General features: G+C 38.6%; 1 protein-coding gene across 2 annotated transcripts in view; it reads left to right on the top strand.

Annotated features, from left to right (window-relative positions):
• Positions 1-17,303, top strand: part of suds3 (SDS3 homolog, SIN3A corepressor complex component) — a 61,922-nt gene that overhangs the window by 31,315 nt on the left and 13,304 nt on the right. The window contains exons 3-9 of one of the 2 annotated variants that reach the window (XM_063034251.1): positions 679-734; positions 5,236-5,307; positions 6,302-6,321; positions 8,429-8,585; positions 9,748-9,843; positions 12,961-13,022; positions 14,189-14,294. In XM_063034251.1, the coding sequence (XP_062890321.1) occupies positions 679-734; positions 5,236-5,307; positions 6,302-6,321; positions 8,429-8,585; positions 9,748-9,843; positions 12,961-13,022; positions 14,189-14,263 (538 nt within the window). In that variant the 3' untranslated portion in view covers positions 14,264-14,294. The remainder of the gene's footprint in view (positions 1-678; positions 735-5,235; positions 5,308-6,301; positions 6,322-8,428; positions 8,586-9,747; positions 9,844-12,960; positions 13,023-14,188; positions 14,295-17,303) is intronic. The other variant, XM_063034252.1, reaches the window with a different exon arrangement.

Here is a 17,303-nt window from a genome sequence, read left to right as displayed (position 1 = left end):
GTGGTTTAAAGTAAAATGACAAGGAGTTGCATATTATTTCATGAAACATATCTAAATGTGTGCTGCGTATGTATCAACTTAAGCTATGAATTTTTTAGGGTGTGATTTGAAGAGAATATCTGCAAACTGGAGCCTATAAAATTTTGTGGGATTTGTTAGCGTAATTTTTAAAAAAGTGTAGCTAAGGTGAAAGCTTCCATGAATACGTAAGGGCATGATAATATTTTCACTGCATGAATAAGCTGGGCTAATATTACTGAGATTGACTCAATTCCCACCTGAACAACTTGAGAATTTTTGATAGTGCCAGTATTCAGTTGGAGGCTTATGAGTTGTTGGACACATTCAGTTGACCTGCAACTCCAGTTCCAAACCAAAGAGTTTAATTCCATAGCCTTTTTAGCATGGTATCCACCCAACAACGTATTGTAGGGGGTTAATAAAACTTCCTGACAGTGCCAATCTATTTGTTTAACTAAAAAAAATCCTGGTTATTTAAATTCATAAATTAATGTGTTTTCTAGAAACAATATTGTGGCATTGTAAACTGATCAATGTGCTGAAAATAATCAGAATTGTCATCATCAATATTTGTTCTAAGTACAAGTTCAAAGTTACTGAGGTTATTTTACTTTAATCTAAATGCAAGCTTTTATTTTTAACTCTTTTTATTCATAGGATGTACCAGGAGAAATTGACATCTCTCAAAAGACAGCTACAGCAGTTACAGGAAGGTAGGCGCCTTGTTTTCAAGTTTTATACCAAATAATTATAAATGACGTAATATGAACTATTTGATAACCAGCAGTTGTGAATGTCTATTGTACTGGCAGGTGTGTTTTTGTTTGATTTTCCACAATGTTCTATGAATGTTTAACAGATGTCTGAAAGTTGTGGGCTCAAATCTCCTTTCAGAAATCTAAGGTGCTTTATTACAATGCTGAGGGTGCGCTGCATTGTTAAGATAAAATGTTTAGGTTTGAAAAATAGCGGCAGTGATTTAATAGATGGATTTTCAGTTGTTTTGTGGATAGAATGTTAAACTTAGAGCCTGTCTATGCTCGATTTTAAATGAACGTTAGAAAAATTAGAATGTTCTTGCCTGGCTGGTATTTACTATTTATCTTGTCCAAATCAGACTGCCGACTTACCATAGGGATTGAAACATCATGTCCTAGTAACTCTACTGAGAGAGATTAGGTAAATGGTGCAGAATTTGAATTATATCTTTCTTTCTTTTTCAATCCTTGCTTTCACACTTTCAAACAGCTAGTTCAATATCAAATCTTGAAAGAGTTGCAGTTTACTCAAACTGAACATTAAATGATCTAAGCTATTATTTTTGGCTCCTGTCACACTTTACAACCTCATCACCTGCTGTCTAAAGCTTTAAACTGCTGGCGACTTAAGCATTCTGTTTAACGCTAAAGTAAACTTTTAGTTCCATAATCGTTTCAATCACGAAAACTACGTAATTCAACTTCCCTATCAAATTAATTCATTGGGCAATATGGTAGAAGGAAGAAAAACGAAGATAATGTGTTTTTTTCTGTTGCTTTCCGAGATTGTCTCCAAGTGCTAACTTGAGGTTTACCTTGACATTGTTCTTGCTGAACTGTTCTTCATTGTCTCAGGTGTAAAATTTTCCCTTTGTTGTATTTTAAATCCCTTGAAGAAACAATCCTTTCCTTTACAACTTCCTCTGGTACACATTTACCTCTGAAGTAGCCTAGGCCCACAATTGCTATAAATGTAATTTTCTAGGAAGCTTCTTTTGTTCAATGGTGCCAACCTTCAGAGTATGTCTCATGCTTCCTACTACAGGCCTATGATTGATCTGAAAAATGCCATACATCCCATTCAGCCAGTCTCATTATAGTGCTCATCAAAGCATCATAATCTCTGATCACTATTATCACCTGTGGCTATGTAATCTCCCAGGAGAAGCAAATATAAAGAGACACAATTGGAAAAAAGCTGGAAACCTCTACACGACTTCTTTTGAGTTGCACTTGATGTTTTGCTATGTGTAAATTTTCTGCAAGAAATAAAATGTTTTTTTGCTCAGAATCTCAGTGGCATCAGATGTAATCATGATCTCTTTCCATCTATCTTTCAAAATCTTGAGTACTTCTTCTGGCAGGTATAAGGACATTGCTTTATATGAATGGTTAAAAACAGAAATTTGGGTCACAGAGTTGTCATATTATGTCTATTATGCACCTAGCAAGGCATGTTCCAATCTGAGCATAGCTTTACGTTAATAGTGCAGTACTGTGAAAATGCATTCTTAAAAATTTTAAGATTACATCTTCAATAGAAAATACATTACGACTGGTTGCACTTGAAATTTTTATCCAAAGTTCAAATAGTTCAGTGACTATAAATAGAGAAGCTTACAAAAACAACTTGTTGTTCAATCAAATACCTTGCATTGTAACAGAGACACATGGATTTCTTGAATCTAATGTGAATATAATGAACTTTGTGCAGTTTTTATTCATTGCACTTATCTCTTGCATCTTACAGTACCGGATATGCAAATAGGCACTAGATGTTAACTTCAGGGTCAAAGTTGGGTTTAATATCACCAGAATATTTCGTGATATTTGTTAACTAAATAGCAGCAGTACAATGCAATACATGATAAATATCAAAAAAAAAAGAATTATGGTAAGTGTACATATTTTTTTTTAATATACAAACGTATTATATATATGTATGTTAAATTAAAAATAGTAGTGCAAAAACAGAAATAATGAAAAGTCAGGTAATACCCGTTTAGAAATCGGGTGGCAGAGAGGAAGAAGCTTTTCCTCAATTGCTGACTGTGTGCCTTCAGGCTTCTGTACCTCCTTGATGGTACAAATAGAAAAGGGTATGTCCTGGGTGACGGGGGTCCTTAATCATTGACACCATCTTTCTGAGGCACAATGCCTTGAAGATGTCTTGGATGCTATGGAGCATGTACCCATAATGGGGCTGGCTAATCTTACAACTTTCTGTAGTTTCTTTCGATCCTGTGCAATAGCCCCCCACCCCACCATTCCAGATGGTGATGCAGCCTGTCAGAATGTTCTTCAAGGTACATGTGTAGAAGTTTTTAAGTGTTCTAGGTGACAAACCAAATCTCCTCAAACTCCTAATGAAGTACAGCTGCCGTCTTCCCTTCTCTGGTGTACAGGAGTGAGATATGCCAACTAGTGGAGTGGTGCCGCAGCAACAACCTGGCACTCAACGTCAGTAAGATGAAAGAGCTGATTGTGGACTTCAGGAACGGTAAGACAAAGGAACACATACCAATCCTCATAGAGGGATCAGAAGTGGAGAGAGTGAGCAGCTTCAAGTTCCTGGGTGTCAGGATCTAACCTGGTCCCAACCCATTGATGTAGTCATAAAGAAGGCAAGACAGCGGCTATGCTTTATTAGGAGTTTGAAGCGATTTTGTATGTCAACAAATACACTCAAAAACTTCTATAGTTGTACCTTGGAGAGCATTCTGACAGGCTGCATCACTGTCTGGTATGGAGGGGCTACTGCACAGGACTGAAAGAAGCTACAGAAGGTTGTAAATCTAGTCAGCTCCATCTTGGGCACTAGCCTACAAAGTACCCAGGACATCTTTAGGGAGTGGTGTCTCAGAAAGGCAGTGTCCATTATTAAGGACCTCCAGCACCCAGGGCATGTCCTTTTCTCACTGTTACCATCAGGTAGGAAATACAGAAATCTGAAGGCACACACTCAGCGATTCCGTTACAGTTTCTTCCCCTCTGCCATCCGATTCCTGAATGGACTTTGAAGCGTTGGACATTACCTCACTTTTTTGAATATACAGTATTTCTGTTTTTGCACATTTTAAAATAATCTATTCAATATACATAATTGATTTACTTGTTTATGTATTATGTTTTATTTTATTTATTAATTATTTTTTTCTCTCTCTGCTAGATTATGTATTGCATTGAACTGCTGCTGCTAAGTTAACAAATTTCTTGTTACATGCCGGTGATAGTAAACCTGATTTTGATTTATAGCTACATTGATGTGTTGCATCAGTAACTTACAGTAAAGGATGAATTTGGTGTTGTGCCAGTCCACTTTTCTAAACGCAGAAATGCCATCTCTATCACTGAGTACTTGTAGAGCTCCATTTCAGGGTTATAGTCAAGATTTCTAGAAAAGAAGTGGTACTTATTGATGTTTTGGGTGCAGTAGAAAAGAGTTAGGAAATTGATGGGTAGGGAATGGCAGTGGCCTAAAATTGTAGAAAGCTTTGTAGTGGAGAATTTGAGATGGGGTCTGGGAAGCAGAGACTAGCCTTGGGATGGAGTTAATAGTTGGGTGATCTCTCAGTTCTTGAAGCTTCTCACACAATAGCTACTGTCACAAAATGACAAAGTCTTTAATCTGTAGTGGACACTGTTATTAAGGTCATAAACCGAAGAACTCCTGTAATCCAAAATGTACTCAAGCCTTTGAGAATGTCTCTGGATACTCATTCTAGTGGTAGGTCATATATCAATAAGCTATAGATGCTATTTACTCACCCTTCGACACTCACAAACATTGGTGGCATTTGAAAAAGGATTCTACCGGAACATTAGTTCTTTCCTTTTCCCAATTTGGCTAAGGTTATATGGGGGTCTTGCTACAGAATCTGCCATGTGCTATAAAGGCTGCTAGTGTAGCACACTTCTGGATCTAGACATCTCACCTTAAGTGAATTGAGTTGCCTTTAATGAAGCAAACAATAAGTTAATTTAGATCAAGTCCCCAGTGGCAGCACGGTGAGACAAAATTCCAGCCGTGGCTGGAAAAATATTAAGCAGTACACTAGAAAAGTGGTTCCTTGTCTGTACTGTAAACTAAAACTTCAAAATAAGGACTCCTAATAGAAGTCGCCTATGACCCTATGAAAAAGGTTTCTTTATATATTTACATTTGAACAAGTTTAGTCCTATTTAGAAAAATAAAAGTGAAGATATGGCATTCCAAGAATATTGGATGGTTAATGTCAAAATGCAAGGAGGTAACTGTTCCATTTGGGGTTATGACAGATTGATAGATTAATTATTACCACATCCTAATTCTAATGCATTGTTACCCATCCTCTTATTCCTTGTTATTTTGGTTTTGGGGAATTGAATTAGGAAAAAGATAACTCTCTGCTATTTGCTGTGTTAAAATAATTGATGTAACAGTTTTTCTCCTGAAGTAATACATCTTCTATTGTAGGCACTTTGCAGGAGTATCAGAAAAGGATGAAGAAGCTAGATCAACAATACAAGGAAAGAATACGAAATGCAGGTTCGTTTTACTTGGTATTTAAGATGAAAATTATTTGCTTTGTTCCCACAATTTTTTTTAAATCTCCCACAACCACAGATTATTGTTTTCATTAATATTTCACTGCTCCAAACATCAGCAAATTGGTCTTCAAGGTATTAGAAATCAACTTAATCTGGTCATAGCTATTCTTAAATTTGGCCACTGGCAAAAGCTGCTGATTGTCTTAATGGCTAAATTTATATTTTGCATTGGTATCTGAAAAGAGATGTCATTTATTCAAAAACTAGGGATGTTGTATGTACTCTATTTTACTAATTAATATTGCGAAGTAGATCATTAATTTATTATGGCATGGTATATTTGAATACTAAAGTTTGAGTAACAAATTGATGAAAATGCATTAACTGTGCATGCGAATACAGCTGAACGTCTGTGAATCCCTGTAACAAATTGGACTTTTAGTAGCAGTAAAAAAAAGATACCGGTTACAATGTGTTGAATTCATTGTGAAATCCATATCGAATGTTTTGGTTAATACAGACAAAAGAAGGCAAAAAACAATAGTATTATTTTCTAATTTTTCACAAATGCAATATTTGATTTTTATAGCCAGAAGTTGATTATGAGTAATAAACATCTACCTTGTCATTTGACAAGATAACTGGAATGATCTAATACTTTGTTCAGCAGCTTCAAATTGCTCAATGTTGACCTAGACAGTGTGTTAGTGTTTTCATAAATTTGACAATACAGAGCAGTCCATCTCACATAAGAAATATTGGGTTGGCCCTTAGTCTTGTATTGGTCCATGTCTAAAGTTGCTACAGCATTTGTGCATAAATAGTAGACAGGGGAATTCACATCACTGATATTTTTGAATATTCTGCTGTATAATTCATTTCTAAGTAAAGTTAGGAAATGTTAAAACTTTACATTGCTGACTTTAGGCACAGCAGCTAACAACTTCAAGTGTATGTCATCGACATGATGATTTTGTTTTCTTTTTCTCCAGAGCTTTTTCTGCAACTGGAGGTAGGTGTTCTGCAACTTAAATTTTCCCCTCACAATTCAGTTAAAAGATAACTGATCTTAACAATTGATGCATTAATATTTTCTCTACTTGAGACTACTGTGATGTTGCGTGATAGTGGAAGGCAATTTTAATTTTAGGCAACTGTTTATATTTCTTTTTTGTTCTGTGTGGTTTTAAATCCCTGAAGAGGAAAAGAAATGTATTTCTGACAAACTTAATATCTGTTGAAAAATATGGTCATAAGTCTGAAAACAGGTTGTTCTAGTGGGAGTTGGCATAGTATGACTTTAACAGCGAGTGTACAGAGCACAGATATAAAATTGAAAGTTTATAATCTTTAGTGGTTAAATGTTGTCCAAAATACACTGCAAATGAACCAACAAAGCATATATGGGAGCCTCCCATGTCACCTGAAAGTTAGGTTTTCATTTTCCACGATCCCAATAATGGAACATAGAGCAGTACAGCACAGTATGGGCCCCTCAGCCCACAAGGTTGTGCTGACATATATCAGCCTACTTCATGAACAATGTAATCATTCTCTCCTATACAGTCTGTAACCCTCAATCTTTCTTCCATGTGCCTATCTAAGAGTCTTTTAAATGTTCCTAATGTTTCATCCTCTACCACCAGCCTGGCTGTGCGTTCCAGGCACCCATCACTCTCTTAAGTAGAAAACCCTGTCTCTGATATCTCTCCTAAGCTTCCTTCCACTCACTTTAAATGGATGTCCTTTGGTATTGGCCAATACTGCCCTAGGGAAAAAGATGCCGGCTGTCCACTCTAAGCCTCTCATAATCATATAAACCTTGATCAAGTCATCTCTCATCCTCTGTTTCTCCAGAGACAATAGCCTCAACTCACTTGGCTGTTCCTCATAATACATGTTCTCTAATCCAGGCAGCATCCTGGTAAATCTCCTCTGCACCCTCTCTAAAGTTTCCACATCCTTCCAAAAATGAGGCAACCAGAAATGAGCACAATACTCCACTTGTGGTCAGACCAGAGTTTTATAGAGCTGCAATATTACCTCATGGCTATTGATCTCAGATGAAGGTCAGCACGCTATATGTCTCCTTAACCACCCTATCAACTCTGCGGGATCTATTTACGTGGACCTCAAGATCCCTTTTCCTCCAAACTGCTAAGAATCCTGCCATTGATCTTGTAATCTGCCTTCAAGTTTGAATTTTCTATTCTTCAACCTTTTCTGGATTGAACTCCATTTGCTACTTCTCTATCCAACTCAGCACCATGTCTCTTTCCAGATGTAACCCGTACCTGTACAACACTTCCAACTTTCATGGTATCTTCAAAGTTACAAACCCTCCACTCCACTTCCTTATCCAAGAGATTTATAACAATCACAAAAAGGACATGATTTCTTTTGGAAGAAAGGAGGTGACTAATCTGGTAGATCAACTTGTGAACAGTGGAGGACATCCTATTGAAGGGGTTACAGATCGAAGCAAGGAAAGGGGCAAATGTTAACAGTTTTACTCATCAATTGATGTTTTTAAGGTACTTTAACCCTGGCGCATGAGCTAGAGATAGTATCTCCCATATTTCTATCAAAAAATTCGCTAAATTAAGGCATACCTTTTGAATGCTAGAACGTAAGCTGCAGTTTTAGGTGATTATGCTGTTAAATACTCTATATTACTGAGCAGAAATACTGATCTTTTGTTTTCTTTATTATAAATCATGCCCTAAGAGTTGATCTGAGCAATGCCAAAGACTAGAATTAGAGTGTTGAAAATGGCATAACTAGGCACCAAGTAATTATGCACATTTCTGGGCCTCATAAGTCCCCTGTTGTTTGTCATTAATGATTTTCATCCAAAAATAAGTGGCACATTTAATAAGTTTGCAGACACTGAAATTGGTGGTATAGTGGACAGTGGATTGAACAGTCAAGTCAACAGTATTTCTATACACGCAAGTACCTGTATACATTGTGAGAAGGATGTGGGCCAAACACAGGCAAACAGCACTAGCTTGGTCAGTATGGATGCTTTGGGCTGAAGGGACTGTCTTCTGTGCTGTTTGGCTCTATGACTCCATTTTTCAAAAATAATGAGTCATCAAAAGTGTTTCTTATTGCAGACAGAACAAGTGGAAAGGAATTATATTAAAGAGAAGAAAGCAGCAGTGAAGGAATTTGAAGATAAAAAGATTGAGTTGAAAGAGAATCTCATTGCTGAGTTAGAAGAAAAGAAAAAGATGATTGAGAATGAGAGGCTAACAATGGAACTCACAGGAGGTGTGTAGAACTAAGATTTCATATTCCTCGGGTGCTCTAAGAAGAACTGACTTTGACACAGTATAATAGCAAAGTAAAAGTTTATTTAAAAATTGAATGAAAAATTATTGACTCTGTTGTTCATTCGTCCCTCTCCACTGATCTCTCTCCTGCACTTACCCCTGCAAGCGTGACAAGTACCACATCTGCCACTTCACCTCCTTCCTCACCACCATTCAGAGTCCCAGACAGTCCTTCCAGGTGTGGTAACACTTCACCTGTGAACCTGTTGGGGTCAACTCTTGTATCTAGTGCTCTGGATGCGGCCTTCTCTACATTGGTGAGACCTGATACATGTTGAGCACCTTTCTCCGTCTGTCACAAAAGGCAGAATCTCTAGGTCAATTCAATTTGACTTTCCATTCTCATTCTGACATGTCGATCCATGGCCTACTCTACCCCAATGACGAAGCCAAACCCAGGTTGGAAGAGAAATACTTCATATTGTGTCTGGGTTGCCTCCAACCTGATGGCGTGAACATGGATTTCCCTAACTTCTGGTAATTCTCCCACCCTCTTGCTTTCCATTCCCTATTCTGATTACCCCCTTACTGTCTCTCTCCTCACCTATCCATCAGCTCCTCTGGTTTCCTTCCTCCTCCCCATTTCTTCCATAACCCACTGTCCTCATCTATTAGATTCCTTTTTTGTTCAGCCCTTTACCTCTTCCACCCATCTCCTCTCAGTTTCTTATTTCATTCCCCCTCCCCCACCCACCCACTTGGTTTCACTTACGACCTGCCAGCTTGTACTCCTTACCTTCCCCCCAGCTTTTAATGCTGGCTTTTGCCCCCTTTCTTTCCAGTTCTGATGAAGGGTCTTGCCTGAAACATAAACTATTTATTCTCCTCCATTGATGCTGCCTAACTTGCTGAGTTTTTCCAGCATTTTGTGTGCGTTGCTCTGGATTTCCAACAACTGCAGTACCTCTTGTGTATAAAATGTAACTGCAGTTTAGAACATGGGGTGGGAGGGGAGAGAATGGTATGGGAATAAAATGTATTTTAATACATTTAAATTTTCAGTATTTACAGACTGAATAAATAGTGTTGCATATTTGTGCAGTAAATATAACTTTTGGGGTGTGGCCCTCGGTACTGTTAACAATATCTGTATATTGCAGATTCTATGGAGGTAAAGCCAATAATGACTAGGAAACTAAGGAGGAGACCTAATGACCCTGTTCCAATTCCAGACAAAAGACGAAAACCTGCACCTGATATCCTTTTATTAAAAAGAATATCTGCTTTCAGGATAATTCAGAAAATAATGGACAGTAGGGAATTAATGGTTTGATATATTTGCGTAATCAGTGTAACAGATACAAATTGAGTAGTTCTAACACTGATGGCTGTATCTTCACTGGTTGCGGGCAAACTTCTGGAATTTTTAAGGGAAGGATGGAAGGCAGAAAATGGACACCACGGTAGTGTAGTGGTTAGCACAATGTTGTTACAGCTTGAGCAGTTTTGGTGTTCAATTCCAGCACCTTCTGTAAGGAGACTGTATGTTCTCCCCGCGAACTATGTGGGTTTCCTCCTGGTGCTCTAGTTTCCTCTCACAGTCCAAAGATATTCTGGTTAGTAGGATAATTCATCATTGAAAATGTCCGGTGATTAGGCTAGTGTTAAACAGGTGGGTTGCTGGGTGGTGCAGCAGGTTGGGCTGGAAGGGTCTATTCCACACCATATGTCTAAACAAATAAGATTGTGAGGGATTTCTCAGCCTACGTGCAAGTGTTGAAGGCACAGCCACCAGTGGTGTAGTGGCTACTTGGGGATGAATAAGCCATGTTCATTATCTCTAAGGATTAGTGAGCTGGAGAAGATTTCAATGATAAGAAAAGGATTTCATTCAATGAGTATTTTAAAATAATGTGACTACTTAACCAGAGGCTCTAACAAGATAGAATCATCAGGGGCTGGGTGAATGGGACATTTTGCAAGTTAGGACATGGGCATTTATTTTTTGGATGAGTGTAAGTTTATGAAAGGTGAAGGTATGTAACAGATTGGGAGTGCTTTGGAATGTTGAAATCATATGTAACAAATGTATGGTTGATGTTTTTAACAAATGCATGGGTGATGTTTTCAACAGCAGATGGAATGATAGAAACGTGTCTTGGTGATGTTCAAACTTGAAACTTGCCTCTAGGTCAAATGTGACATTAAATTTTAGCTTTGAGCAATATGATTTGTTTTCGAACAGTTGCGTGGAAAAGAATTGAAGTTGTTAATGCAATTGTGTAAGTAACTAAATGCAATCTTAGTGACTATTTTGGAAGTAACCTTTTTCTTTTTGACTGTCTGTAGTTGAAGGAACGCTTGTCCAGTGTTAGACAAAAGGCAAACCACTTAATTAGGCACAGTAAAGGGATTAAGAGAGATGGTGCTGCCAAAGGTTATCAGTTATATTCCTCGCAGATTGTTATCACGGGCAGCGTATAGAAATAAAACCATAAGATACCGGAGTAGAATTAGGCCATTTGGCCTGTCGAGTCTGCTCTACCATTTCATTATGGCTGATCCAGTTTTCCTCTCTGCCCCAGTCTCCTGCCTTCTCCCTGTATCCCTTCGTGCCCACCCTGACCAATCAAGAATCTATCAACCTCTGCCTTAAATATACATAAGGACTTGACCTCCTCAGCTGCCTGAGGCAAATAATTCCACAAGTTCACCACTCTGACAAAAGAAATTCCTCCTCATCTCCATCCTAAAAGGACGCCCTCTATTCTAATGCCATGTCCTCTGGTCTTAGACTCTCTCACCATAGGAAACATCCTCTCCACATCTGCTCTATTAAGGCCTTTCACCATTTGATGGGTTTCAATGAGGTCACCCCGCATTCTTCTGAATTCCAGTGAATACAGGTCCAGAGTCATCAAATGCTGTTCATATGACAACCCATTCAATCCTGGAATTATTTTCGTGAACCTCCTTTGAACCTTATCCAGTTTTAGCTTAATTCTGGCTGACTCCTCTCTCATGGCTCTGTAATTCTCTTTACTCCACTACAATACTGATATATCTGACTTTAGCTTCTTCTGAAATTTCAGAGTGAATTCAATCATATTATGATCACTTGCCCTTAAGGGTTCTTTTACCTTATGGTCTCCAATCAATTCTAGTTCATTGCACAACACCCAATCCAGAATATCCGAATCTCTAGTGGGCTCAACTATGAACTGCTCTAAAATGCCATCTCATATGCATTCTAGATATTCCCTCCCCTGCAATCCAGCTCCAACCTGATTTTCCCAATCTACCTGCATATTGGAAGTCCCTATGACTATTGCCCTTTTGGCATGAGTTTTCAATCTCCCGTTGTAATTTGTAGGCCATATCCTTAGTACTGTTTGGTGGCTGTATACGACTCCCATTGGGGTCTTTTTACCCTCACAATTCCTTAGCTTTATCCACAATGATTCAACACCTTCTGACCTGATGTCTCCTCTTTCTAATTATTTGATTTCATTTTTTCAAATACAACACCTTCAGTCCTATATTCACCCTTTTCGAATTCGTTATATGGAAAACCTGAACAGGGGATTGGGGTGAGACTCGCTCCAGGGATGACTGTGGGTACAGGAGAAGTCATTGATTTTGCCACCTATGATTGGATTGACAATAGGATCTAGCTTGATGACAGGGAAGAGATGCTGGAGGCAGATAATGTAGCCAACTGCAGACAGGTAAAATAGGACAGGGGGAAGTTACAGAAAAAACTACATTTAGGTTCTTTGATCAGAGCTACATTTTGTCAAAAATACCATTGAAGGGATTGAAACGACAATTTTGTTAAGTTGTCATACATTTGGGAGGCAATAACAAGACAATTTCGTTAAGATGGCATACATTTGGGAGGCAATGACATCTTTCAGTGGTATATTCAAAAGTGTAGGCAAAAGTGGTGGATTTTTAAATGTGACGAGTGTTGCAAATTGAGATGCTTGAGGAAGGCATAACAATAAGAGAATATGTCAAGGTTTGATTTGCCAATGAGACCCACACCATCACTGGAACAGGCATTGCAGTGTAAGTACTGTAAATTTCACACATGTTGAGGTTTCATTTGGGAGTCATCAGTTAATATTCTGGTTTCCCTTGAGGCCCAGTTGTTAATCCAGTTACCTACACTAATTTTATGTAGGAGCACCTTCTTCTCAAGTGGGTTGTTGTTCTGATTGACCATAAAATGAGGCTTGCAAGTGATGGTTGATAAGATGTAAAAGAGAAAATAAACAAGCAAGATTAATTCTTGGAAGCTATCTTTTTACTCTAGTGTGATATTTGAATCTTAGAAGGCATTTTGGTGTGTTCTGCTTAACAATAAGTACCGCAGTTAAATTACTTGTTAACAGATGAACAGATAATGGAAGATCTGCGAACTCTCAATAAGGTGACTTACTGTAAAAGTGAGATAATTAAGTGATTATATGTTAGAACATACAACCCTGGGCAGACCATTTAGCCCATGATGTACTAATCTTGATACCATTTAGCCCATGATGTGCTAATCTTGATACCAATTTCTGCTCAACCTCCTCCTTTTTATCATCTACATTCCTCCAATCCCTTTATATTCAAGTGTTTATTTTAAAGCCTCTTAAATTCCCCCAGTCTACCTGCTTCCACTACTAATCCACATGCTAAGAGTTTTTACAAACAAAACACATTGCATATTCAAGCATTTTATGAATTGGAATACTACCTGGTTGATGTTAGTACAACCAGAATAAAATTGGAGTCAGTAAAAATGGTACCTGTTGACAATGTCACTTAAAAAGTGGAAAATATTAACAATACTCTCTTAAATTTTATGATGAGAACCCTAGATTTTTGCATACAATGTGATCAATATGCAAGGCGTTCTTTTGTCTTCCAGCAACTAAAAATTCTTGCATAGTAGATTCAACGTCTACTATCAGTTACTGCACATGTTTGCACACACCTTTCACAGGTGTCGATCATTGGTTTTTATCTACTGTGTATACTCTGAAGCAAGACTTGGCCAAAGTAGAAGATCAGTTGCTTTAGAACCAGCTGAAATGGCAAGAATTTTATGCCATTGAAAGTTGTGGATTTTCCACAAGTCAAACAGTTTGCTGTTGGCAAATGAACTTCTGGAAGATTGGGTTATTTTAGTAGTACATTAGTCTGGCGTGAGGGTTGGGCCAGATTTTGCCTGAAAGAAAGTTTTGATTAACAAGTTATTTGAAATATTTCAGCTATATAGCAGGATTCCTTTTATGTTCTGGTAACTGATGATTGCCATAATAGTCAATCACCTCCAAAACAATGGTACAAATTTATTCTGGGTTTATGCTAAGTGGTCAGGGGTCTGAATGAGTTTAACTATCAAAGGAAATGACCTATTTTATTTTATTTTGCAGCTTAAATCTCCGAAAAGACCAGGTATTTTATATATATATATATATATTAAAAAAATCATATATTCATTTGTGAGGTTACACAATGCTTTACAAAATATTCTACAGAAGAAACAGTGAAACATGTTAGTTGTTGCGCCAGTCTGTACCCTAACCGATTGTGTTTTTTTAATAGCATCTCCGTCTTCTCCTGAGCATCTTCCGAGCACTCCTGCTGAATCACCAGCACAAAGATATGAAGCACGAATAGAAGATGGAAAGTTGTATTACGATAAGAGATGGTGAGTAAGGAATTTGCATTTTTTCTTTATTTCCCTTTGTTGCAGTGGTTATAATTCAACTTAATGAGCGTGCCTGATTAACACGCACCACTTGTTGTACATTTATTAGAGCAGTGTGACTACATTTTTAAAACCATGGAAGATAGTGTCATCATTCAGGTGAGGTTACCTGAATTTCTAAAATATTTTTAAAACATTTCAAAGTTCAAAGTAAATTTATTATCAAAGTGCATATACAGTACGTAACTACATACAACCACGAGATTCATTTTCTTGTTGGCATTCTCAATAACCATAATAGAATCAATGAAAAATTACACCAATATGGCGAACAACCAGCGTGCAAAAGACAACAAACAGTGCAAATACAAAAAGAAATAAAAAGTAGTAATAATAATAATAAATAAGCAAGAAATATTGAGTACATGATTTGAAGGGTTGGTGAAGTTGTTATCCGCTCTGGTTTAAGAGCCTGATGATTGAGAGGTAATAACTGTTCCTGAACCTTGTAGTGTGTGTCTTGAGGCTCTTGTACTTTTCTGATGTCAGCAACTAGATGAGGGTATGGCCTGGATGGTGGGGGTCCTTGATGATGGATGCTGTTTTTCTGTGACAGTGCTGCATGTAGATGTGCTCAGTGGTAGAGAGGGCTTTACCTGCGATGTACTGAGCTGTACAGGCATCTTCCATTCAAGGGCATTGGTGTTTCTGTATGAGGCTGTGATGCATCTAGTCAGTACACCCTCCACCATACATCTATAGAAGTTTGTTGAAGTTTTAGATGTCATGCTGAATTTTTACAAACATCTAAGGAAGTAGAGATGCTGCTGTGCTTTCTGCATAATTGCACTTAATGTGCTATGCCTAGTACAGGTCCTCTGAAATGATAATACTGAGGAATTTGATATTCCTGTCCCTATCCACCTCTGATTCTCTGGTGAGGACTAGCTCATGGACCTCCTGAATTCAATAATTGGCTCCTTGGTCTTACTGATGTGAGTAACAGGTTGTTATCATGCAGCACTCAGTCAGATTATCAATTTGCTGCCTGCATGTTGATTTGTCACCACCTTTGATTCGGCTTCTGACAATGGTGTCGCCAGCAGACTTGTATATGGCATTGGAGCTGTGCTTCACCACAGTCTTTAGTGTAAAGTGAGTAGAGCAGGGGGCAAAGCACATATCCTTGTGATGCACCTGTGCTGATGGAGATTGTGGAGGAGATGATGTTGACAATCCAAACTGACTGGGATCTGCAAGTGAGGAAATCAAGGGTCCAGTTGCACATGGTTATTGGTTAGCCTTGAGGGGACAATAGTACTGAATGCTGAGCTTTAGTCAATAAAGAGCATCCTAATGTATGCATCTTTGCTGTCCAAATGTTCCAAGGTTGAGTGAAGAAATGGCATCTGCTGTGGACGTGTTGTGCTGGTAGGCAAGTTGAAGTGGATCCAAGTCCTTAAATTGTGTGAATTTTTTGTTTCTTTTTAATCCATTTGCTACTTCCCAGATTTAAAATAAAAAGACCACTAGATGGTGATGTGAACACACTGTTTCCAGATAGAAACATAGAAAATCTACAGCACAATACAGGTCCTTCGGCCCACAATGCTGTACCGAACATGTACTTACTTTACAAGTTTAGGGTAACCTATAGCCCTCTATTTTTCTAAGCTTCATGTACCTATCCACGAGTCTCTTAAAAGACCGTATCGTATCTGCCTCCACCACCGTTGCCGGCAGCCCATTCCACGCACTCACCACTCTCTGCGTAAAAAAATAAAAAACAGCAACTTGCCCCTGACATCTCCTCTGTACCTACTTCCAAGCATCTTAAAACTGTGCCCTCTCATGTTAGCCATTTCAGCCCTGGGAAGAAGCCTCTGACTATCCACACGATCAATGCGTTTCATCACCTTATACACCTCTATCAGGTCACCTCTCATCCTCTGCCACTCCAAGGAGAAAAGGCCGAGTTCACTCAACCTGTTCTCATAAGGCATACTCCCCATTCTAGGCAACATCCTTGTAAATCTCCTCTGAACCCTTTCTGTAGTTTCCATATCCTTCCTGTAGTGAGGTGACCAGTAGTGTAGTGAGCACAGTACTCAAGTGGGGTCTGACTCTGATCAGGGTCCTAAAAAGCTGTAATATTACCTCTCGGCTCTTGAACTCAATCCCATGGTTGATGAAGGCCAATACACCGTATGCCTTCTTAACCACTGTCAACCTGTGCACCAGCTTTGCGTGTCCTATAGACTCAGACCCCAGGATCCCTCTGATCCTCCACACTGCCAAGAGTCTTACCATTAATAATATATTCTGCCATCATATTTGACCTACCAAAATGAACCACCTCACACTTATTTGGGTTGAACTCCAACTGCCACTTCTCAGCCCAGTTTTGCATCCTGTCAATGTCCCGGTGTAACCTCTGACAGCCCTCCACACTATCCACAACAACCCCCAACCTTTGTGTCATCAGCAAGTTTACTAACCCATCCCTCCTCTTCCTCAACCAGGTAATTTATGAAAATCACTAAGAGAAGGGATCCCAGAACAGATCCCTGAAGCACACCACTGGTCACCGACCTCAGTGCAGATTATGACCCGTCTACAATCACCCTTTGCCTTCTGTGAGCAAACCAATTCTGGATCCACAAAGCAAGGTCCCCTTGGATCCCATGCCTCATTACTTTCTCAATAAGCCTTATCAAATACCTTGCTGAAATCCATATACACTGCATCTATTGTTTTACCATCATCAATGTGTTGAGTCAGATCCTCAAAAAATTCAATCAGGAACGACCCTGCCTTTGACAAAGCTATGCTGACTATTCCTAATCATATTATGCCTCTCCAAATGTTCATAAATCCTGCCTCTCAGGATCTTTCCCATCAACTTACCAACCACTGAAGTAAGACTCACGGGTCTATAATTTCCTGGGCTATCTCTGCTCTCTTTCTTGAATAAGGGAACAAACCTGCAATCCTCCAATCCTCCAGAAC

Source organism: Mobula hypostoma, chromosome 27, assembly GCF_963921235.1.
Source record: "Mobula hypostoma chromosome 27, sMobHyp1.1, whole genome shotgun sequence".
Lineage (NCBI taxonomy): Eukaryota > Metazoa > Chordata > Chondrichthyes > Myliobatiformes > Myliobatidae > Mobula > Mobula hypostoma.
This window is presented reverse-complemented; position numbering and strand designations above follow the sequence as displayed.